The 23,908-nt window shown below is 42.6% G+C and overlaps 1 protein-coding gene across 4 annotated transcripts; it reads left to right on the top strand.

The window, feature by feature from the left end:
- Window positions 1-1,055: 1,055 nt before the first annotated feature.
- BTF3L4 (basic transcription factor 3 like 4) lies at window positions 1,056-20,433 on the top strand. Of its 4 annotated transcripts, none has more exons than XM_084784576.1 (6): window positions 1,056-1,190; window positions 4,224-4,290; window positions 9,932-10,045; window positions 17,819-18,020; window positions 18,909-18,968; window positions 20,010-20,433. In XM_084784576.1, exons 2-6 carry the CDS (start codon window positions 4,237-4,239, stop codon window positions 20,054-20,056), a joined length of 477 nt encoding a protein of 158 aa, XP_084640702.1. In that variant the 5' UTR covers window positions 1,056-1,190; window positions 4,224-4,236; the 3' UTR covers window positions 20,057-20,433. The 4 variants fall into 4 exon arrangements, with proteins under 4 accessions (XP_084640702.1, XP_084640704.1, XP_084640703.1 ...); XM_084784577.1 differs by lacking the exon at window positions 1,056-1,190 and adding an exon at window positions 1,299-1,581; XM_084784575.1 differs by lacking the exon at window positions 1,056-1,190 and adding an exon at window positions 2,368-2,387.
- The last annotated feature ends 3,475 nt before the right edge of the window (window positions 20,434-23,908 follow it).

Genomic DNA, 23,908 nt, shown 5'->3' with positions numbered 1-23,908 from the left:
ACACTGAAGGAAGTGATGTTAGACGGATGTGGGCGGTGCCTCGAGGTTCCGCTTTGGAATGGTGTAGGTTTAAAGGTGCAGATCACGTAGAAGGATGGGAGAATACGTTTCGAGTTTGCTTTCTCTAAGTCCTGCATATCCAGGCCTAGCGACACAGCCAGAGAAGGTGGGCCGAGGCGGTTGGGGCTTGGGAGAAGTTCGGAAAAGCCGTTGTTAATTGCCTCTGACTTCCAGCCAAGCCCTTCCATCTCAAGGACCGCTGCACTAAATCTTCAACATGCAAATTATCTGTGGGGTCAGCCTCGCACAACTGAGCGCTTGGAATTTCTCTTCCCCCTGCATAAATTAAAAATACTAGATACCTGTATTTCATTGTTCGGTTTCTGTTTGGGATTCCGGAAAGAACCGGTAAGCCCGTTTTTGCCGTGCACGTGTCCGTCTGTGTCTTTCAAGGCACGTACTTTGGGAGAAGCACTAAACACACGGCCCGCCCCACCCCCGCATCCTCACATCTTCCACTCAAGCATGATGCAACCAACTGACGCAAGCTCCAAGAAAACCAGGCTTAGGGGCTCTCTTATTGCACAACTGACGAGGTGGACCAAGGGACCCGGGGCATAAGTCAATGCAAGCACTTTAAGTGTAAAGCTTCTTTCCGTTAAATCTGTTTTGTTTGTTTGTTTTGTTTCTGTCGGGTCGGGTATGTCCTTTTCCCTTCTACTACCCAACAAGTCACCATTCCCGACTTTCCCTTCTGGTACTAGCAGAGTCCATCAGGGGCTTAATGCTTTGCGAACGACATCCGGAACAAAGTAAACACCCAAACTAAATCCAACCGCACCCCGCCCTGCTGTTAAATCCAAGACAAAAAAAAAAAGGTAAGCGCGGACACAACGGGACCCCGAGAGGACCACCAACTCCTCCAGGAGGCAGCGCGGGCCCCCTTACGCGCGGCCAATCAGAATATTGGGGTGTGCGAGGCAGGCTGGGCTTTGTAGTTGGGAGGCGCGCCGCCAGCCCCACCTCCCACACACCCCCCCGCCTCCCTCCCGCGGGCGAGGCGGGGCCGAGCGTCACGTGGGCCGATCCCGCCGCCGCCACCGCCGCCGCCGCGGTCTTTCTCTGTCTCAGCTGAGGCAGCCATCTTGCTCTTGCCGCGTGCTGGTGTTGGAGGACCCTCCCCGCTGCAGGTGAGACCCCCGGCGGGCCCGCCACCCCACGGCCTCGGGCCGCTGCGCACGGTCTCCCCCCGCCCTCCCCTCCCGACACCCGCCGTCCGCTCGGGCTGCCACTTCCGCCGTGGCGCGGCGAGTGGGGGCGGAGGCGGCCGGCCCGGCCTGTCGGTTACGGGCGGCGCAGCTGGGGGTCCGGCACCTGAGGGAAGGTCCCCAGCACCACCAGCCCGCTGTGGAGGAACCCGGGGCCCCGGCTCTGGCCACGCAGATCCAGTCCCGGGAGGGTAGAACCCTCCTCGTCCCATCACTCGTTATTCACAACAACAGTGTCGGACGCTTTGAGCTTTGAACGGGCGCGTTATCTGTCTCATTCTGCGCCTCCCAGTCTATGGATAGGGAAACTGAGGTTAGCACCTGGGTCCCCAAGCTCTTGGGGCCGGAACTAGGTTTGCAGCGCTCCTCACTTTGTAATAATGCCAGGGTTTTGTTTACAAGCCTATCTTGATGGTTTTGAGACAGCCCGTCCTTATAACCTCATCACATTGCCTGATGATTGATCGCCAGGCACAGTATTACACAGCTGATGAATGGCGGTTTCAAGTTCCACTCCCACGTTATTTCAGTATACCATTAGTGGTCCTCCGGAAGACTGGTAACAATAGTTACCAGCTATAGAGTATCTTATGTGAACTTGATAATCTAAGCTTTAGCCTTCAACCCAGTAAAGAAGGTGGTGGCAATACTCTCTTAATGCGGGAGAAACAAACACAAGTTCAAAGAAGTTAAAATACCTTTCCAAAGCCGGAAGTGGTAAAACCCTGAGCGTGCCTTTCTTCTTTCTTTTTGGTTTTTCAAGACAGGGTTTCTCTGTGTAGCGTGGCTGTCCTTTGTAGACCAGGCTGGCCGCGAACGCAGAGATCCGCCTGCCTCTGCCTTCAGGCGTGCTGGGCTCACAGGCGTTCGCCACTGCGCCCGGCTTAACCTTGAGTTTTCTGATTCCACAGCTGTTGCTACTATTAGAGAAACTTCACATAAAGACAGGGCTGAAAGTTCAAATATCTTTGTGTAAACACGATGTGTGCGAAAGTACCTGGATACTTAGAACTTGGGTATTCAATAAATATTCGTTCATCGCATTATACTCCTCGGAAGTCCTTGAGAAAAGTGCAGAAAGGATTCTTGGACATTCAACGCAGTGATCATGTGGCCCTTGTAAGTCACTTCTCCCTTTGGGACACAGAAAGGAACTTTCCAGGCCTTCACTTCCTGTTAAAACTAGGAAGGAGGCTGTTTTGTTTATACTTTATGCCCTGGTGCAGGAACAGGTATCTGAACAAGAATGACAGCAAAAGTAGGGATTAAACCAGGTCATCTTGGAGGTCTCAGCGTAAATGTCTTTCCTACTTGAATCCTACACAGCCCAGCTTGCTGTAGACAAAGGCCACATTTCTCCCTCCCTGGCTGCTTTAAACTCCCAGGCTCCCTAAAACCCCACTTGTAAGATGCTCCTTAGGAATAAGATTTCTTAATTCTGTTCTTCCTGCCCACCCGGAATGACGACCATTCTTTCATCTACACCGAACAAGTATGGACTCTTTTGTCTTTCCAGCCTCCATCTTTTTACTTTGGGATTGTTACTCCAAATGCAGAACAGTCTCAGAGGGCTTGTCCCGATCTGCTTTTAAGTGCTCTGTTATTTCATTATACCTTCATGGCTGTAGCCTTTATTTGTTCTTTTGTGGATACTTGAATAGTGATTGAGGTTTATATCAGCAAATTTAAGTCTGGCACAGCTAAGATTGGCTCGCACCCACGACTTGATTCTACACACATTTCCTCCCATACAAGGGCTTGGTATGATGCTGAACAAATTGAAAAGCCATAGGTTCTCATTTTTACTTGTGAAATTAATTCAGCCTTACTGCGTGATATGTATGTGCAGGCCAGTTCCCTTAGTTCAGTGCCAGTGCAGAATGGTTAGTAATTTACATGCTCTGTGATTCTCCCTTTTCCCCCCTTGCAAATGTAAAAAACAGTATTCTTGTCGTCTGACTGATACAAGGTTAGAGAAGTAGCAAAAAAGAAAAAAAGTTTAATCATAGCCTTTTCCCTTATTTCCTCATTTTGCTAGGCCACAGAACAGGCCTAGCAAGACTGTTCAATTAGCTTTTATCTGTTTGTAGAGCATGGGCAATTGTTCTCCACAGCAGAAGTGCCACTGGGTCAGGCTAGAATTCATGATTTTATAAAGTCCTTAGAATCTTCAAATCTCAAAATTTGCATAGCTTTTTTTTTTTTTTTTTTTTTTTTTTTTTTGGTCTTTCCCCACCAACTTAATGTAACCAAGTTACATCTTTGTCAAATTGTGTAGTGAAACATTTTACCCTGGATACAATAATATCTTGTTAAGTGTGACAGACTCTATCAGGTCAAGGTCTAGAAGGAACAAGCCCTGCAGAATCAGGGAGCTTTTGGAAACTTGGTAGCTTCCCACTATTGACACATCTGACCTTGAATAGAGGACATGACTTCCTTGTATTTTGACAGCCTGGCGGCCCGTTGGTTGAGTTCTTCTTTGACTAGCCGTTTTCCTTTGTGTCATATTTATCCTTTATAAGAAATACAGACTGTGATTCCGGAGAAAGTGATCAACTTGAAAATTTTGCTAATAACATTTGGTAACTGTTCTCTGCTGTGGAAGTCTTTAGAAGAAAAGCCCCTTGCTTGAAGAGATTTCATAATTGGTTAGGTTTTTCTGAATGCCAGAGAACTGAGTCATGTTTTAAGAAAAGATCTTTAAATAGGCAACATTGAATCCCATTCATTTGCTATTTGTATATTTGACCCCCATGTGGTATTTAATTTTTTTAAAAATTTGTTTGGGAAGGTAGAACAGGTTATTATTATTTGTTAAGAACATAGACAGTATTGATATGATCGCACTTTATGCAGACTGCATTAACTCAGTGAAGCAAAGGTATTATTTGTATAAATAAATTGTTAACTTTGATGAAACAGTGAATTTAACACATCTGTTTTCCCCCCTAGATTTACCAACACCATGAATCAAGAAAAGTTAGCCAAACTTCAAGCTCAGGTCCGGATAGGGGGCAAGGTGAGTGTGGTGTGAGACAAAGTGGTAGGAAACACATGATTGCCAGGCAGTGTTGCTACTTGATTGCTATTAGTGCTCGGTGAGTCCAGAGGCTTTCCAATGATTAAAATCAGACCTCATTTCTGTTTGATAGTAGTTTGTCTAAAGCAGGTAACTAGAAGATGTTTCTCTTTGGTGGCGCCTTTGTTTGAACCCTCACCTTATTTTGGTATGTGTGTCTGCATGTGTGCAAATGTGTGTAGGCATATGTGCACATGCATGTGGGTGCCCGAGGTTGATGTGGGGTGGCGTCTTTCTCATCCATTTTCCACGTCATCTGTCAAGGCAGGATTTTGCCATCTGCTTGCTTCCTTCCACAGGTTCCCTGTGTGCCGTCTCCCACATGCAGGGACTGCACCCCCTGGCTTTATGTGGATTTGGGGGATCCAGCCAGGCTCTCATGCTTGTGCTTTACCCATTGAGCCAACTCCCCAGCCCCTGCATCCCAGTTTTCACTATGTGCTTATGAGTAAGCTCCCTAGTCTTGGTAAACGTCCATCATTTTCATCTGCAAAGGAGAAATAATCATGAAGGATGCTTCTAAAAATTAGACCACTGGGGGATGGAGAGATGGCTCAGAGGTTAAGGGCACTGACTGCTCTTCCAGAGGTCCTGAGTTCAATTCCCAGCAACCACATGGTGGCTCACAATCATCTATAATGTGATCTGATGCCCTCTTATGGCCTGCAGGCACACATACAGGCAGAATGCTGTACATATAATATATAAATAAATCTTTCTTTTTTAAAAAATTAGACCATTGTTTATAAACACCTAGAATGGGGTCTGACACAAGGTGAATGTTAGTGTAGCAATTATGTCTCTCCTTAGGGAATGGTAAGGGTTACCTTGTCTTGATTAAAGGTAGCTACCATGCAGAAGGATGCACAGCTCTGTTAACTGGGAATGTTTGAAGTAAACATACATTTTGTGGATTGCCAGAGTTTCCTCCCAAATTCCTACTTTTTCTTTCATGCTGGTGAAAATGAGGATAAGCTTTCATATTTCATATACTTTAAAGCCTCAGGAAGTTGTGAGTACCAAAACCTTTGTTTTCCCTTCATTTGTGGCCTGAGGCTCAAGGAGAATACTGTACCCTCATCTTTATCCAGTACAGTGTTTGCAAAAGATGAAGAGCAAATACTTACTTCACACATGGCTGGCTGTGTGGAAAGGACAGATAGGGCAGTATGTAACAAGTACTACTCTGCTCTACATTGATCATAACCACAGCTCTTGAGCTCCTGAGGGTGGAGACAGAGGGAGAAAGGAAGAAGTGACTAGTACTTTTCCTCTGGTAGTGATAAAGTTGGATGATGTCAAGTCATATTAACACACTGATGGCCACAGTGTTCACACTGTAGCACGTGCCAAGCTAGAGGTTTGTAACAAGTAGATAAGACCTGGAAGGGCCTGATGCTCTTCCCCCATCACAATTAATTAATTAATTTACTTATTTAGAGTGTGTGTGTGTGTGTGTACACGCGCATGCACGCGTGTGCATGGGTGGTTTATACATGTGTGTATGCTTATGGACACATGTATGTGTGAGGGCCACAGGTGAGCATCATATATCTTCTATGGCTCACTACTTAATTTTTTAAAACACATTTTGTGTGTGTGTACATGCACATGACGATCTGAGCACAGCATGCAAGAGTCAGTTCCCTACTTCACCATGGGTTCTGGGCATTGAACTAAAGTTATCTGGCTTGGTTGCAAGTGCTTTAACCTGCTGAGCCATCTCACTAGCCCCACTTTATTTTTTGAGATGATTCCTCACTGAACCTGAAGTTTGCTGATTCAGCGAGACTGACTGGCCAGTGAGCCCCTAGATTCCTTCTGTCTCTGCCTTCCAGTACAGCTACAGGGGCACACTGCCATCCCTGCTTTTTATGCTGGTTGTCCATTCTTAGGTCCTTATGCTTGACACAAACCTGTAACCTACTGAGTCATATCACCAGCCCCACTATTATGTATTTTTAATGTAGTGGTTGATACATGCATTGTTTTATCTGTTGTTAATAGAATACTTAATTTGGACCAGGTATGGTAAAATAGACAACTTTCTTGCTTTTGCCATTGACATAACTCAACATGGAAGTCGTACTCGCGAACACAATGAGGACTAGCAAGTATTGTAATGAAGTACAAAGTATTTTACTTAGGAGGGCCATGCTGGGGTTTACAGGGTAAGACAGAATCTAATCAGGGCAGGTGAAAGGGTTAGTGGGAGGTGGGCTAAAATGCATGTGTGCAAAGGCACACACAGTGAGCTGAGAAAACATTGAGCTAACAAGGCCGGCTTTTGTTCGGTACAGCTGGTTTAGAGTATATAGTTGATAAAGAATGGTAGGGATGAGGCGACAGGTGGTTTGGGCTCCATCATACTTTTTGTACATCATTCTGAGAAGCTCCATACAAAGTGGACAACTGTTGAAGGCTTTTAAGAAGGAAATGGCTGGGTGTGGTGGCACTGACTTTTAATTCCAGAACTCGGGAGGTAGAGCCAGGCAGATCCCTGTGAGTTTGAGGCCAACCTGGTACATAGTAGTTCCAGGACAGCAAGAGCTATATAGTGAGACCCTGTTCTGTAACTGCTGGGCATGGTGGTGCACGCCTTTAATCCCAGCACTCTGGGGGAGTTAGGGCAGAGGCAGGCAGATCGCTGTGAGTTCAAGGCCAGCCTGGGCTACAAAGTAAGTCTAGGCTACACAGAGAAACCCTGTCTCAGAAAACCAAAAAAAGAAAGAAAAAAGAACATACAACAACAACAACAAAAAAAAGAGGAGGAAATGATAGCCATTTTGCCACTTTAGAACTGGTGGCCGTGGGGAAAATGGGGTCAAATGGAGAACAACCTGAAAGCTATTGCTGTACAACTTGGTACACAAATTTCTGACATGATTTAATGACAGATGGGCGTGAGGAGATAAAAGACAGAAGAATTGAGGGTGTTTCCCAGGCTTTGATTTAATGTGGGATGGTGGTGTTACCAACTACAAAATCTAGGAGATAAGGAAGATTAGTGGACTGCTAAGTCAGTAGACATGCTGAACTTTGTTTTTGGTTTTTGGGACAGAGTCTCACTCTGAAGTCCATGCTGCCCAAGAATTTGATATGTTGACTAGACTAGCCTCAAACTTTTTTTGTTTTGTTTTGGTTTTTCGGTTTTTCGAGACACGGTTTCTCTGTGTAGCCTTCGCTGTCGTGGACTCACCTTGTAGACCAGGCTAGCCTCCAACTCACAGCGATCTGCCTGCCTCTGCCTCCCAAGTGCTGGGATTAAAGGCGTGAGCTACCACTGCCTAGCCTGGCCTCAAACTTGTAAGCAATCCTCCTGCCTCTGCCTTTCTGCATGCTGGGATTATAGATGTTTATACACTACTTACATAGACACTTGGTTGAAGTGCGTGAGGACTTTGAGTGTCTGCGCGGTGGCATCCTCTAATCATGACACTCTGGAGGCTGAAGCAGGGGGATTCCCCTGCACTGCAGAGCCAGACTCGAGCAGAGCAAGCAACTGAGCCATCCCGAGTTAGGAGTGCTTCCCAAGTAAATGGCCATCTATGTAGAGAGTGACCCACAAGCAACTGATGACTTTTTCTTCACCGGGATTAGTGAGACAGAAGCCCCAGCCTTGCTTCTGCACCCTCCCAGTCCCTGAGAACTACTGCAGGAGCTACTAACAGACTAAAGACCCCATTTGCTTTCTATCACTGCTTACTTCAGAAACGATAACCATGGAACTTATGCTTTTGGTAGTATTTCAGCTCTGACATTGGCTACTTTTTTAAAAAATTGGTCCAGAAATTTAATCCATTGTTTTAAATAGTTTTAATGGAAAATGTATTTTTTTAAAATGTATTTCATTTGTATGTATTGTCTCTGTGTCTACTGGTGTCATCAGGGCCCAGAAGAGGGCATGTGATCTGCTGAAGTTGGAGCTAACGGCAGACAGGAGTTGCCTGGCATGGGTGCTGGGATTTGAACTAGCATCCTTTAGAAGAGCAACAAGTGCTCCACACTGGAATCATATCTCCACACTGAAATTTCTAATTATCTGTATTTCTAGTTATCAATAGAGAAACGAGCTTTTATTTTTAACTTCAGGCCAAAATCCTAAGACTCATCGTAGAAGTTACATTCTGACCTCTCAGCACACTTGTGCCCCAGCTCTCGGACCGGTCGCATTCCAGCCTCCAGGTCCAGTCTTCACGTGGCAACCTTTAGATGGTAGTAAACAGTGAGACGGCGTCTCTGTCGATAGCTTCCTATTGCAGTTAGAATAAAGCTGAGCACCTGCCCATGAGATTCTAGTCTACATGGTGTGGCCCTGGTGTGCCTGTCTGATTTCAGTTCCCCCTTCCTTCCTCATCCACTCTGCTCTAGCCACACTGGCATCCCTCTTTGTCTGGAAGACAAGTTCGGTCTTGTTTGATTCTGCTTGGATCACTCCTTCCCTATCATGGGTCTCATTTCTAGTAAACTAGTGCTTTGCTCTTTTACTATTATAGTTTTTTTTTCTTACTTTCTTTTTCTTTTTTTAATACCTTCATCCTGTTTGAAATCTAATTTGTTTAAGTACTTGCTGACATTTCCATTTTATTGTAATACAGAAACTTAAAATCTTTATCTTTTTTTCATTTCTGACTCTAGAGTACGCACTAATAGAATTAAATTTCTATTCAATTCCCAATATAGAGTAGGTCCTAAGATTTTGACCATCCTTAGACTTTATTGTCAGGGGCTGAAGGGATTCTGTGAAAGCACACAAGGATTGAAAGTTGTTCTAAAGCATACTAAGTGGTCTTAGACTTATAAATTGTGTTTTATTAACAAACAGTATTTTGAAACATAATGTCTTGAAATGATAAAATGTGGTCATTAAAAAGGAGTAAGAGCTGGCAGCACTTGAGAGACAGAGGCAGGCTGATCTCTGTGAGTTTGAGGCCAGCCTGGTCTATAAAGTGAGTCCAGGAGAGCCAGGGCTACACAGAGAAACCCTGTGTCAAAAAGCAAAACAAAACAAAAACCAAACAAACTAAAATAATAAGAAATAAAAAAGAGTAAGAACTGACTACAGTGTCCTTCAGATGTTGGTTTAATATCCCAACTCTTTTTGGTTTTTGGTTTTTCAAGACAGGGTCTCTTTGTGTAGCCTTGGCTGTCCTGGACTCACTTTGTAGACCAGGCTGGCCTCAAATTCACAGCAGTGCCCAGCGTCTGCCTCCTGAGTGCTGGGATTAAAGGCGTGCACCACCTCACCCGGCTCTGTGGCCTTTTTTTTTTAAATATTTATTTATTTATTATGTATAGAGTATTATGCCTGCATGTATACCTGCATGCCAGAAGAGGGCACCAGGTCTTATTGTGGATGGTAGTGAGCCACCATGTGGTTGCTGGGAATCGAACTCATGACCTCTGGAGGAGCAGTCAGTGCCCTTAACCGCTGAGCCATCTCTCCAGCCCCTCTGTGGCCTTTTTAATCACTGCTATTTGGTTGGTTTTTCCAGTGTGGGTTTTAGATTGTGGCTAGGAGGACGTGGTTGCTGTAGCCAGTCATCATGCATAGTAACACTTCTGTCTGATTGTTTTCCAGGGGACAGCTCGCAGGAAGAAGAAGGTGGTACATAGGACAGCCACTGCGGATGACAAAAAGCTTCAGAGTTCTCTAAAGAAACTGGCTGTGAACAATATAGCGGGTATTGAAGAGGTATGAGCACTTTGAAAACCCAAATTATACAGAAATAGCACATGCATGGCTCTTTCAACTTTTCAAATTAAAATAATGGCCTGGAAGAATCTTTACTATTCCATGCACTTGTCTTTGAAGGAATGTAGTGATTGAACTTGCTCTAGGGGTGAAATGATTTTGGTAGGCAATTAAGGGTTTTCTTCATACTTTTCAGACTCAAGGTATTTGCATATATGACAAATATGAAATGGCTCTTGAACTTTAATGAAAAACAAGATTTCTTTTTCTGCATTGCATTGTTTCTGTGAGTCACTCTGTATCCTGGACTGGCTTCTGACTTGTGATCTTGCCTCTTTAGTATTGGTATTTAGCAGAGAATGTGTCCTGGTGCCTAGCAAGTTATTTTTTCTAATAATGTAAAAGTAAAGCCCATTTTTTTTTCAAGTGAGACTTTTATTTTTACCATAAATTCACCTTTCCCGACTACAAAGTCTCTATTGCCTTATCCAGAATCTTTTAGTAATAGCTTTATTTGAACTCCATCTCCCACCCCACCCCCAACCCCTTTTAGTTTTTGAGACAGGGTTTCTCTGTGTAGCCTTGGCTGTCCTTGCTTTGTAGACCAAGCTGGCCTCAAACTCACAGCAATCTGCCTGCCTCTGCCTCCCCCAGTGCTGGGACTACAGGCGTGCGCCGTCATGTCCAGCTCCCTCCCTTCCTTCTTTCCTTCCTTCCTTATTTTTATGATTTATTTACTTCTTGTATTTTTGAGACAGGGTCTCACTACATAGCCCTGGTTGTCCTAGAACTTATTATGTAGACCAGGCTGGCCTTGATCCACCTGCCTTTGCCTCCCAAGTGCTGGGATTAAAGTTTTGTTATGTTTTTTAAAGTATTGTCTTATTGGATAGCTGCCTCCATCTCCATAGTGCTGTGATTATACTCGACTAATTGGATTTATAGGGGCTCTTTCAAAAATGATAGCTTTTAAGTCTATTAATTATTTTTCTCATTGTTATGACAGAATACTTGACAAAGCATCTTGAAGGAAGGGTTTATTTTGGCTCCCAGTGTGAGAGTATAATTCATCATCCTGGTGAAGGCCTTGGCAAGAATATGAGGCAGCTGGTCATATTCCAACAGGCAATCAGAGAGAGGTGAATGTTGGTGCCCTGCTTTTCTCCTCCTAACCCCCGCTATACAGAGCACAAGAGGGAACCCAGAGTGTGAGAGCAGGGGTGAAGAGCAGAAGGCTGTCACGTCCCAGGGTCGCAGGTGTGGCCAGCATTCCCCAGCATCTTCATCTCCTCATCACAGTACAGAGCCGACATAGCCTGTAGACAGTCAGTATAGGTGCCGCCAGGTTCACTATCCAAAGCTCACTCCTCTCTTACCTGTACATCTTTTAGCTCATGTTTTAGTTAGGACTCCAAAAGATATGGTCAAAGTTATTCCCAAAGCAGATAAAATGTAGCCAACTGGAGAGTGAAGATGCCTACCTGAGACAACTCACAGGCTGAGGAGTCACAGCAGGTAGCAAGGCAGGCTGCAGAGGGAGTGAAAGCACCTCTTTATCCATGGTTCTGCGTCCACAGAGTCTTTATGGGTTTGGGGGATTTGAACTCAGGTCTTAATGCTTGCACAGAAAGTCATCTTACTCACGTCACCATCTTTCCAGCTCTTGAGGCTCTTCAAAGGATAATTTATTAAAATACATGTTTCATAATGAAGTAAGGACACAGCAGTTTTTCTTTTGGAAGGTGTTGGGAATTCAACCCAGGGCTAAACAAACACTGTATTACTGAGCTGCATCTTCAACCCTAGTTAGTCATTGTTAAGTTCCTATCAAACTTGTAATGTTCTGGTTTACATGGTCACGGTTCTGTTGTAACAGATTGTCACACTAGAGGGCTTAATAACAACCAGCACTTGCTGCATGGCTACTGTATGCTAACCATTTTGCAGATATGGTACAGAAAGTATTATTTATAGCTTCTGTCATTTCTAACATACAATCTTGTGGGAAACTCATTAGACGTCTAGCCATATAATTATGTATTACTCCAATTTGGCTTCATAGCATCTGACATTAGTTACACTTGAAAAAGTAAATGCTTGCAGAGTTTCTTCATTTTTTAAAATTTTTTAAACTTTATTTTATTAATTTATTCATATTATATCTCAATGGTTATCCCATCCCTTGTATCCACCCATTCCTTCCTCCCTCCCATTTTCCCCTTACTCCCCTCCCCTATGACTGTGACTGAGGGGGACCTCCTCCCCCTGTATATGCTCATAGGGTATCAAGTCTCTTCTTGGTAGCCTGCTGTCCTTCCTCTGAGTGCCACCAGGCCTCCCCATCCAGGACGTGGTCAGATATGGGGCACCAGAGTACGTGAGAAAGCCAGACCCCTTGAACTGACAGCGATCCACCTGCCTCTGCCTCCCAAGTACTGGAACTAGAGACGTGCGCCACCACGCCCGGCCTGATATTCTCTCTCTGTCTGCCTCCATCCTGCTGTCTCTCTGTCTGTCGTGGTCATCGTCTTCTCTCTGCGCACCTCCCCCCATGGTGTGTGTGTGTGTGTGTGTGTGTGTGTGTGTGTGTGTGTGTGTGTGTGTGTGTGTTTATCCCTGCTGCTAGGAATCAAAGTCAGGGCTTCACGCATGCTAGCTTTTCTATCACTGAATTACTCTTAGCTCTTACGTACTTTTATAACATCTAGTAAAACTGTGTTGTTAGTTTCTTTTTGTTGATATTGTTGCTCCAATTTTTTTTTTTAAATACAAGGTCTTGCTATGTAGATCAGGTTGTCCTAGAATTCACAGTCTTCCTGCCTAGCTTCCCAAGTGTTAAGTGTAAAACCATGCACCACCATACCACTTAGTTCTAACTTTTTGAGGAGTCACAGCCCCGAGACCTACATAATCAGTGATGTCCATTATAATAGGCACGGCATATTCTCACCATTTCAGCATGTTATCTTCCAGTCTTGACAGGCTCTATATATAGGAAATATACATGAAATAATTAATGATACAAAGTAACAACTGTAAAGTTTTTACATATTTGAACCAATCTAAGATGAAAAAGTTTTTACTCCCCCCCCCCCTTTCTGTAGCTGACCTTTTCGGCAGCAAGACGGTTGCTTATATATAACTTGCAGATTTAAAGTATTTTTATTTAGGAGCAGGTAGAATACTGTGTATACCATGACTTATTCACATACTTTTGGGTTAAAAACATCTTCTTAGGAGGGAAAAAAAGAAATTTTACAGCATTGCATGCATGTATGAAAACATGTAATGGGCTGGTTGTGGTGACCCATGACTTTAATCCTGGCACCCAGGACGCAGAGGTAGGTGGATCTTTGTGAGTTTGAGGCCAGCCTGGTATACATACATTGCAAGTTCCAGACTAGGCAAGGCAACAGAGTGACATCCTGACTTGAAAAAACAAAATCATATAATGATTTTCGGAAACACTGTGATAGAAAACTCTAGGTATGTCTTAGAATAAGAGACCAGGAAGATGGTTTAGCAGGTAAAGGCCCCTTGTCCTTTGCTTATATATACATCGTGTGACTTAAACTCCTATGAAATGGATACAGCTTGGGCTAGAGAGATGACTCAGTGGTTAAGAGCGCCACCTGCTCTTCCAGAGGTCCTGAGTTCAAGTCCCAGCAACCACATGGTGGCTCACAACCATCTGTAATAAGATCTGGTGCCCTCTTCTGGCCTACAGGTGTACATGCAGATAGAACACTCATATATAAAATAAATAAAATCTTTAAAAAAAAAAAAAAAAGACACGTATCAGGATGTTCGGTACAACTTAATCTTCAGCATCTAGAAGAGAAACCTGCCAAGAAAGAAAATTCATAAATGAATTCGTTTTGATCCTATGTTGCCTTTTTGTAGCCATTGAGATTTATATTCTCCACATATCTATAATGTTTTTCTTTTCTGTTTGACCTATATTCTGAGACAAGTATTTGACAAGCTTGTATAGAATTGCATTTTTATAAACAAATGAGTGTTTTAAGCAAGTAGGAAGGAACCCAAACAGTAAGTCAAGACACTCTAGTTTACACTTAACCAGCTATTTGTTCTTGGTTACACTGTTTAACAGAGACCTCTGTATTCACTTCTCTAGCAGAGAGAATAGATTTCTGGTGGGACACACCTTTAATCCCAGCACTTGGGAGGCAGAGGCAGGCGGATTGATGTGAGTTGGAGGCCAGCCTGGTCTACAAAGTGAGTCCAGGACAGCCAAGGCTACACAGAGAAACTCTGTCTGGGGGGAGGGGTGGGGGGAGAAGAATATAGATTCCAAATCAATTACGACGCTAAGGCAAGAAGGTCTCAAATTCCAATGTTGCCACTTTTCTTTTGTTTTTGTTTTTGTTTTGTTGTTGTTGTTGTTTGTTTGTTTGTTTTCTGGCACAGGGTTTCTCTGTGTATCCTTGGCTGTCCTGGACTCACTTTGTAGACCAGGCTGGCCTCGAACTCACAGTGATCCACCTGCCTCTGCCTCCCAAGAATGTTGACACTTTTCATGCCCAGAAGTGTTTGTAGAAATCCTTTATTGAACCATGTGATTTGAAAAATGTCATTGAACCATTGAACCATTTATTCTTGTCTCTTAGTAAACCATGGGACCCTAGAGTAGATCCAGGGCGGCTTCTTTCAAATCCACTGTTACCTCCCAGGCTTTTAGCCACTTTAATATTTAACTTCTCTACCAAACTGCAGTCATCTTCAGAATAATATAATTTATCCTCTAATGTTGCAGTAAATCAAGTTACAATGCCAGTTGTTTAAAGCAGCAGTACTGAACTCTTACTGTCTATGATACACTTAAAATAACCTTAAATACTGGGCATGATAATACATAATTTTAATCCCAGCATTTGAATTCTTTAAATTCAAGGCCAGGAAGAACCACAGAGTGAGACTGTCTCAGAACAAACAAAACAAAACAAAACATAAAAAGATCTTTAAATATAGTCCAGTGCAGTGCTGAGAAAAGGATATAAAATTAAAGAGTGACTTTTGTTACACACAGACACAAAATCAGAAATGATTTGTGGGGTTATTTTCAGGGATATATCTGTAATTTCTCTGCTTACAGTCTTTCCTGAAGCTTTGGGAGACCCTTTCTCCCTCTCCATCCCTGTGCTGTCAGTGGTGGTGACCCCTCTGAAGAAGAGAAGCCCACTTCCACTGGCACTGAGAGCACCCGGCACTTGTGTGATGGACAAGGGCAGTTCTATGCCTCTGAAGTAGTTAAGTGTTAATGTTCCCAACCTTTTTATATAATAAGAACTTATCACCAAGGTGACTTTTAGACTGGTGTCAACCACATGGTGGAATGACATTATTTACACATTTAACTTGTATAAATGAGATCATACCAAAACAAAGCAAACGCAGAAAGGAAATACATGAAAGAGAAATAGCAATTTAAATAGCATTTATTAACTCATCTATTTCTGTAAATCCCAAGATATAGAATAAATTAATGTGGAATAATCAGTTCAGATTGGTAAAAGCCAAAGAAATAATGGCAGGACACTGTTAAAAGACTCCTAGTTATTTTTTTTTAATTTTTTGGCTTTTCAAGACAGGGTTTCTCTGTGTAGCTTTGGCTGTCCTGGACCTCTTCCGTCAGACCAGGCTGGCCTTGAATTCACAGAGATCCACCTGCCTCTGCCTCAAGTGCTGGGGTTAAAGGTGTGCGCCATCACCACCCAGCTAGATGCTCAGCTACTGACAAAACATGTTCTAGTAGGTAGGTGTGTGGGAAAGCTTTGCTTGCAGAAGTTAATGAAGGTGGTTCAGAAGGTATATTTAAGGATGCTGTCAGAGAAAACCGTCAGGCCTGTTGGTACAGGTCTGTGGTTCACAATTCAAGGCCAGTCTGTCAGCTTAGTAAGAATCTATCTGAATGACTCAGTGGTTAAGTACACTGAGCTGCTGTTCCAGAGGACCTAGGTTCTGTTCCCAGCACCCACACGGCAGCCCACAACAGTCTGTGACTCCAGCTCCAGGGGACACCACACACAGACACAGGCAAAACACCAATGCACATAAAATAATAAAGAACTTAGCTCAAAATAAAAAGAGCTGGGGATGGACTTAGCTCACTAATAAAATACCCGAGTGCCCTAGAGCATGCAAAACAAACTAGCAACATATCTGCAGCCTCAGCTATTGAGAGGCCACCTGAGGACAACATCCTAAGATCCCCGTGTCTGATTTTAAAAAAATAAAAATCAGGATGAACAAGATGCTATTCAAAGCCTGATGAGTTAGACCCTGAGAGCCCACACAAGTGGGAGGAGAGGAGAAGTGACTCTACAGTGTTGTTCTCACCTCCACATGTGCACCCTCATCACGCACATTTATAATAGTAAAAATTCAAAAGGGAATCAGGTAGTGGTGCCACATATCTTTAATCCTAGCACTTGGGAGGTAGAGGCAGATGGAACTCTGTTTGGGGCCAGCCTCGTCTACAGAGCGAGTTCTAGGATGGCCAGGCTACCCAGAGCAACCCTGTCTTGAGAAAAAAAAATTTTTTTTTGGTTGTTGTTGTTTGAGACAGGATTTCTTCTGTTATACAGAGCCCTAGAGCCCTGTCTGTCCTGGACTCACTTTGTAGACCAGGCTGGCCTGGAACTCCCAGGGGCCTGCCGGCCTCTGCCTCCCAAGTGCTAGGATTGAAGGAGCACACCACTACTCCTGGCTAGATTTTTTTTTTTAAGGAGTTGAAAATGCTGACAAGTTTTGTGTAAAGAATGACACGACAGGGCTGGCGAGGCAGCTTGGCAGTTAAGAGCACTTGGTGATTTTGCTGGGGACCCAGGTTTGGCTCCTACATAGCAGTTGACAAATGTCTCTGAAGTTTAGTTCCAGGGCATCTGATGCTTTTTTTTTTCTTTAAACCTTGTATGACTCCTGTGTACATGTGGTGCAGATGTACACATTAAAAAAAAAAAGGCATTACTCCAGGTGTGGAGGAGATACATGCCTTTATTCCCAGCAATCAGAGGCAGACAAGTGTCCCAGGCCAGCCAAAGAAATAATATGAGACCCTATCTCAAAAAACAAAACCAAACAAAAAAGAATAACATAGTAAAAGTAGGTTAGATTTTTAGTAAACTTACTGAGTATTCAGAGGTAAAAATGCTTAATTGATTAAATTTCTGTGTCATCTTTGTGGATTTTTCGGTGGTTTCCACATACTTTTACCATCTTCCATTCTGTCCTCTAAGTAAGATGTTCCACCACAAAGTGGTAATTGTACTGATTTTGTTCAATACTATAAATTGAGTAAGATGAATAACTAAATTTTCTAAGAAATTGTTTGGGTTTTTTTTCCCCTGGGACAGGGTTTCTTTGTGTAGCCTTGGTTGTCCTGGACTCTCTTTGTATACCAGGCTGGCCTCGAACTCATATTAATCCACCTGCCTCTGCCTCCTGAGTGCTAGGATTATAGGTGTGTGCCACCGTGCCTGGCCAAGAAGTTGGTTTTTAGATGTAGTTCTGCTAGGGGGAAAAAAGTGGTCATGACTTTTCTCCACCTTGAGGCGCAAGTGACTGTTTCCTAACCTTTCTAGCAGTCTGTGCTTTCCAGCACCACTGTAGCAAGGATCTTTCCCTGCCATATTCACTAATTGGTACCATAGGATTGCTACTATGTAAAATGCTACCATTGATAAAAACCACTTTTTAAAAAGATATTTTGGGTTTAATCTAGCATGGAAAATGTTTTCTGTGCCCATACAGGTGAACATGATTAAAGACGATGGAACAGTTATTCATTTCAACAATCCCAAAGTCCAAGCTTCCCTCTCCGCTAACACCTTTGCAATTACTGGTCATGCAGAAGCCAAACCAATCACAGAAATGCTTCCTGGAATATTAAGCCAGCTCGGCGCTGACAGCTTAACGAGCCTTAGAAAGTTAGCTGAACAGTTCCCACGACAAGGTATGTCTTATTTCAGTTCAGCACCTTTTCCCTCTTCCCTGCTGTAGTTAAGAAACCTAATAATTTTTAAAGCAACCCATCTGGAAGTAGGGTGTAGTTCAGTTGGCAGAGTCCTCGCCTAGTATGCATGAGGTTCTGGTTGAGTTCCCAGCAGTAAGTGAATAGGGGGTGATGGCATACACCTGAAATCCCAGCAGAAGTTCAGAGTTATTCTCAGCTGTTTAGGGAGATTGAGGCCAGCCTGTGCCAGAGACTCTGTTTCCAAAAAAAATGTTTTTCTTCAACTCAGAGGGTTTGCCTCAGTAGGTCATTCTTTTACTTTTTGTAATTCCATTTGTGTCCATCATAAAACTTGTAGTTTTCTTTTTAATTAATGAAGTGTGTCTTATAGAATATTTAGGTACAGTATTGTCGATTGCTACTATGATTTCCGATGATTACCATTATAAACAAGGTAATCATCCGTTCTGAGTTTCTAGGTTGGTTTTGACTTCATGCATGTCCTGTTGCTTCTGTCAACGTGCTTTATCTCAGAGCTCACGCACACCTAGATAGATGCTAAGATGAAATTAGGAGGGAAAGAAGTTCATATTTTTTAGTTGAAGGATATATGACTGATACCTTTGTTCAAGTTTTTCAAATTCTTTATTTTGCAATTAATTTTTACCTTTACTGCACATTGAAATTACCAGCTATAGTTAGTATATAGTTAATTCAAGTTAAAATTTCACTGTTTTTTGTGTTACTTAAACAAAAAAAATAGAAGTGAATTTTAGATTGACGTATTTAACAGGCATATGAGGTTTAAGCAAAGAGAAGCTAAGTATTAGAGATGGTCTGTGAAGCTCCTCATTCTCAGTGACTAATATTCAAATAAACTTTTTGTAGTATTGGATAGTAAAGCACCCAAACCAGAAGACATTGATGAAGAGGATGATGACGTTCCAGGTAAAGGACATTTTGTTGGTGTTAAAATTTGTCTCAGACCAGTGAGGTTTCTAGTTAGGTACTAGCTGGCTTGGAAGACACTGGAGCTGGGCCCTCATAGGCATCAGCCTGTAAAACCAAGGACTGGAGCTTCAGGTCAGAAAAATGTCTCCTAAGTCCTTCTCTGGCCATGGGAAGAGACATGACATCCTGAACTACCGTTATTAATGCTGTCTAAGCCTGGTTCCAGGACCGCTAACCCTTATAAGATTGCAGAAGGCTATCTGATAAAGTGGAAAACCAAACAGGCCTGTCACTCACCTGAACAGAGCAAAGTCCCTTAAGAAAAGCCATTTGTTCTAGGGGCTTCAGAAGTGGTAGACAGAGCGCCTAAAATGCAGCCCGGCCACACGCGCCCCCGAGTTCGTGCTCTACGGTTATGGATGAATTTACCTGTGCTTCATGCTGTTTCCTTGTGTTGTGTCTAAATTCTTTAGACAGAGGCCACACAGACCAGGGAGTCCACTGAGACCCCTATGAGAAGATACAGCGAATAAGGACACAGAATTTAGAATCAGAAAATATCCCACAAAGCTCTGTTGCATGGATGTGTTAAGTAGAAATCACTATAACTATCAGTATACATTGTTATTGTTGAATTTTTTTTGTTGGGGAGCTGGAGAAATGGTTCAGCAATTAAGAGCACTGGCTTTTCTTCCTGAGGACCTGGATTCAATTTTCAGCACTCACCAGATGCAGGGATCCAGCACCCTCTTCTGGTCTCCTCAAGTACTGCATGCACATGGTACACAGGCGTACATTCAGGCAAAAACCATATACATAAAATAAGATTTTAAAAAATTATTGGCAATATAACTGACATAAAAATATTACTCACTTTAGTTATTTTTGCATACATTTAGAAAAGCCATTTCCTTAAGATCACTGTTTTATACTGAAATGCCGTTAGTTCGTGTCTGCCTTTTTTTTTTTTACTAATTCTAGTTGCAACTATTTGACTCATTTGCATTTTACTAATCTTTCCTTTTTTCTTTTTATCAGATCTTGTAGAAAATTTTGATGAAGCATCGAAAAATGAAGCTAACTAAAATCCTCTGGGTTTTGGAAGCTGGCATGGACTAGATTTAACAATCAGCTGTGTTGTTCCAAAGTTTTACAGACACAGAGAACATCACCTGTTATTAGTTCAGTAATATAAATATTTTGTATATTAATAATGCTGTTTGTTCAGCATTTCTTGGTCATTTGATTTTGCATTTTGCACTTCTTCCCAGGATATATTCTTTTGGTCAAAATATGAAGTATTGGTGCAGTTTGAGGGTGGGTTTTTTGGGGGGGCTTTTGGTGTGTGTGTGTGTGTGTGTGTGTATGTATGTATGTGGGTATGTGTGTACACAGTGGACAGCAAATTGGATACCAATTATATCTATTCTTTCCCACAGTAGAAATAAAGCAAATCTTTACATTTGTTACTTTTTTTTTTCCCCTAACACTGCACATAATTGAAAAGTGAGTATGTCTGATTTCAGATCTGAAGAGATTCCTACAGTTGGAAGTTTGGTGTTAATTTGCTCAGTTAACGTTAATATTTTTTATACACTTCTCTGGGTTGAAAATGTCTTGAATTATTTGGCCACCAGATTGCTGCCGGAGTCAGAAGTCAGGCACCTTTGGTGTAGCTGTCTTCGAATCGCTTCCTAATCAGACCTAGAAAATTTCCTTTTATTAGCTCTCTTCCCGGTACCCACCTCCTCCCAATTTGATCTTTGAATGGACTGGTCAACCTTTGATAAACTCTTACCTTCTGCCCAGCGTGAGGCAGAAGCTCTCCATACAGGTCTGAGAAGGTGCCTTTGTTCCTCACCTTGGAGAACAGCTCCATCTTCAACATTTTATTTCCCTTCACATTTACAGTTTGGTAGATTTCAAGCTGGAATAATTAGCATGTGCTTGCTAAAAAACTGTATACAGGGCTTATCCTGTTTCCTGGCTGTTCTTGGTAGCAGGTGCAAGGGTGCCTCTTTTTCAGCGAGGTTGAAACTAGGCACGTCCTTTTGAATGAAAACATGTAGGCGTAGACTTGGAACATAGTCGGGCATTCTCTGAAACGGCCCTGGTCCCAGGAGAGTTTCCTCAGCCTCTCTCCCATTCCTGGTCATGAACTTACCTCTGGCAGCTGCTTGTGACCCCCTCCTGCATGCTTAGGATAATGCTTTGGGGGGAACAGTGGTAAAACACAGTATTTATTTGCTTACCTCCTTTCGGAGGACTTGGCAGTAAGTTGTGTTCATTCACTCAGGATTTCCTCTTGCTATCTGATAAAAGCTTGTGTTTTGCATACCAGCATTTATTATAGCCAATATTTTAGGATAAGGTCAAAAGAGCCTGTTGTTTCCTAGCCCATCATCACCAGACCAACTGCAGCTTAACCTCACAGCATGGCAGCTCTTGTTTCAAGCTACTCATCTTTCCTTGATGCTCAAGATGCAAGACCAACAGCATCTGAGAGTCTGTAGACATGAAGGCAAAGCTCCTATGTCTTTTTCATCCAAACATTTTCAATTTATTTCACAAATTTGATGATTTTTTTCCTTTTATGTTTTATATAATAAATGGACGTAACAAAATAAATAACAATAATAAAATAACAGTACAAAAGAGGAGACTATTTCCTCTAGTGCTTCTGTTAATTGTTGTGGATAGTTCTTTCTTTTCTATTACTCCTCTGCTCTCCATGCTCAAGTGAATTCTCATGTGGCCATTGTTGAAATCTCATCCACTGTTAGGTCAGTATCTGTACCTCGTCTACTTAGTCCAGAATGTTGTTCCTTTGAGTGCCCAAAGGCACACATTGTGAAGCAACAGACAGAGTCGTGGATGAAAAAGAGAATAAATCCAGAGTGAAGAAATTTGTGTTCTGGCCCAGATTCTAGCATTGTGTCCTCATGTCCACCCACGTGACCAAACTACTCTAAATTTCATCATTAATCCAGTAAGATATTTCTGAGTATAAACTTTCTTCGGCTCTTGCAGTTCTGTGAACCCCACTTTGGGAATTCTGTAAGAAGAGATTTTGTCATCTGTTCAAGGATGTCTTTATTTTGATCAGTACTAATAAACTTTACATATTTCCCTTTGCATTTTGATTGCAATTTAGCTTCTGAGAGTAATTCTGGTCAGTATCCCCTTTTATCTGACTGTCAGGCGCTCTCCAGTTCTGCCTTTTGTATAAAGAACCGTTGTTCTGGTGCCTGAAGGAATGGCTCAGTGGCTAAGGGTGTACTTAACTACTCTTAAGCTCTTGTAGAAGACTTGGGCTTAGTTACCAGCACCTGTGTCACATGACTTATAACTGCCTGCAACTCCAGCTCCAGGGCATCTGACAGACTCTTCTGGCTTCCTTGGCAACTTCACACACACACACACACACACACACACACACACACACACACACACACTAAAAAGAAACTATTTTTTGTCTCATTTCTATACCTTTTCTGAACAAAAACATTGAAATGTCAACAAGGAATAGTTTATATTTTCAGGGTGGGTAGGCATAGAATAAAGGTAAAATATGGGCAAAACTTTAGTAAACTGTATAGTTCTTGGCATAAACATGAATTAAATGGTTATATTTATAAATGTGTGTGTGTAGGTGCTAAATATATGCTTTGGGTTTTTTGCTTATTTTTCGAGACAGGATTTCTCTTTGTGGCCTTGGCTGCCCTGAAATTCACTGGGTAGACAAAGCTGTTTCCAAACTCAGAGGGATTTGCCCACCTCTGCCTCCTGAATACTGAGATTAAAGGTATGTGTCACCACTGCCTGGCTTAAATATATGCTTTTAAAAATAAAGGCTAGGTAGGAGTTCCCTAGGGTTATTGGCCTTAAATTTTAACAATAATCAAAGGAAATGTGAGAAAGAAAAGGGAGGCTGGAGAGATGGCTCAGATGTTAAGAGCACTAACTGCTCCTCCAGAGGTCCTGAGTTCATCAGATCCTGGCAACTACATGGTGGCTCACAACCATCTATAATGGGATCTGATCAGATGCCCTCTTCTGGCTTGCAGCTGTATGTGCAGGCAGAGTGCTGTAAACATAATAAATAAATCTTAAAAAAAAGAAAGAAAGAAAAGAAAAGAAGGAAGGGCAAAAAAAAAGGGTACAGACTGTAGGAAACTGGTGTGGAGCATGTTTCATTTTGAGACAGGTTCTCACTATGTAGTCCTGGCTGGCCTGGGAGTCAGTTTGTAGACTCGCTGGGATTAAACTCATAGAGACGGGCTGGAGAGATGGCTCAGAGGTTAAGAGCACTGACTGTTCCTCCAGAGGTCCTGAGTTCAAATCCCAGCAACCACATGATGGCTCACAGCCATCTATAATGAGATCTGGTGCCTCTTCTGGCATGCAGGTGTACATGCAGGCAGAGCATTGTATACATAATAATAAATAAATAAATCTTAAAAAAAAAAAAACTCACAGAGACGTACCTCCTGAGTGCTGGAACTAAAGGCATGCACCACCATGCCCAATTACATGTGTCATCTTTTTATGAATAGTCTTTTTTTTTTTTAAAGCATTTCACCTATCTATATGGGGGACACTCAAAATTAATAGTTGCACTCTTATATTTACTCACTTTATTCTTTTTTTTTTTTCCTGTCAGATTAAGAATCAAGTACCTTAATTTATTACTAAGTGGGCTCTGGAGAGATGGCGCAGAGGTTAAGAGCACTGGACGCTCTTCCAAAGGTCCTGAGTTCAATTCCCAGCAACCACATGGTGGCTCCCAACCCTCTATAATGAGATCTGGTGCCCTCTTCTGGCCTGCAGGTGTACATGCAGGCAGAACACTTTTTAAAAAATGTACTAAGTAATGAGTGCTTATAGAATTCCATTAAGTTTATTTTAAGAAACCAGACTCTAGCAGAAAAGCTGTA

This window comes from Acomys minous (genome assembly GCF_964271855.1).
Source record: "Acomys minous genome assembly, chromosome: 6".
Lineage (NCBI taxonomy): Eukaryota > Metazoa > Chordata > Mammalia > Rodentia > Muridae > Acomys > Acomys minous.
Note: the sequence above shows the minus strand (reverse complement) of the source record. Positions and strands in the feature narration are given on the sequence as shown.

Bases quoted from the DNA above. Each gene is read 5' to 3' on its own strand.
- BTF3L4 (XM_084784575.1), top strand. The intron at 4,291-9,931 runs GTGAGTGTGGTG...ATTGTTTTCCAG, and splicing joins AGGTCCGGATAGGGGGCAAG to GGGACAGCTCGCAGGAAGAA. The intron at 10,046-17,818 runs GTATGAGCACTT...GTGCCCATACAG, and splicing joins ATATAGCGGGTATTGAAGAG to GTGAACATGATTAAAGACGA.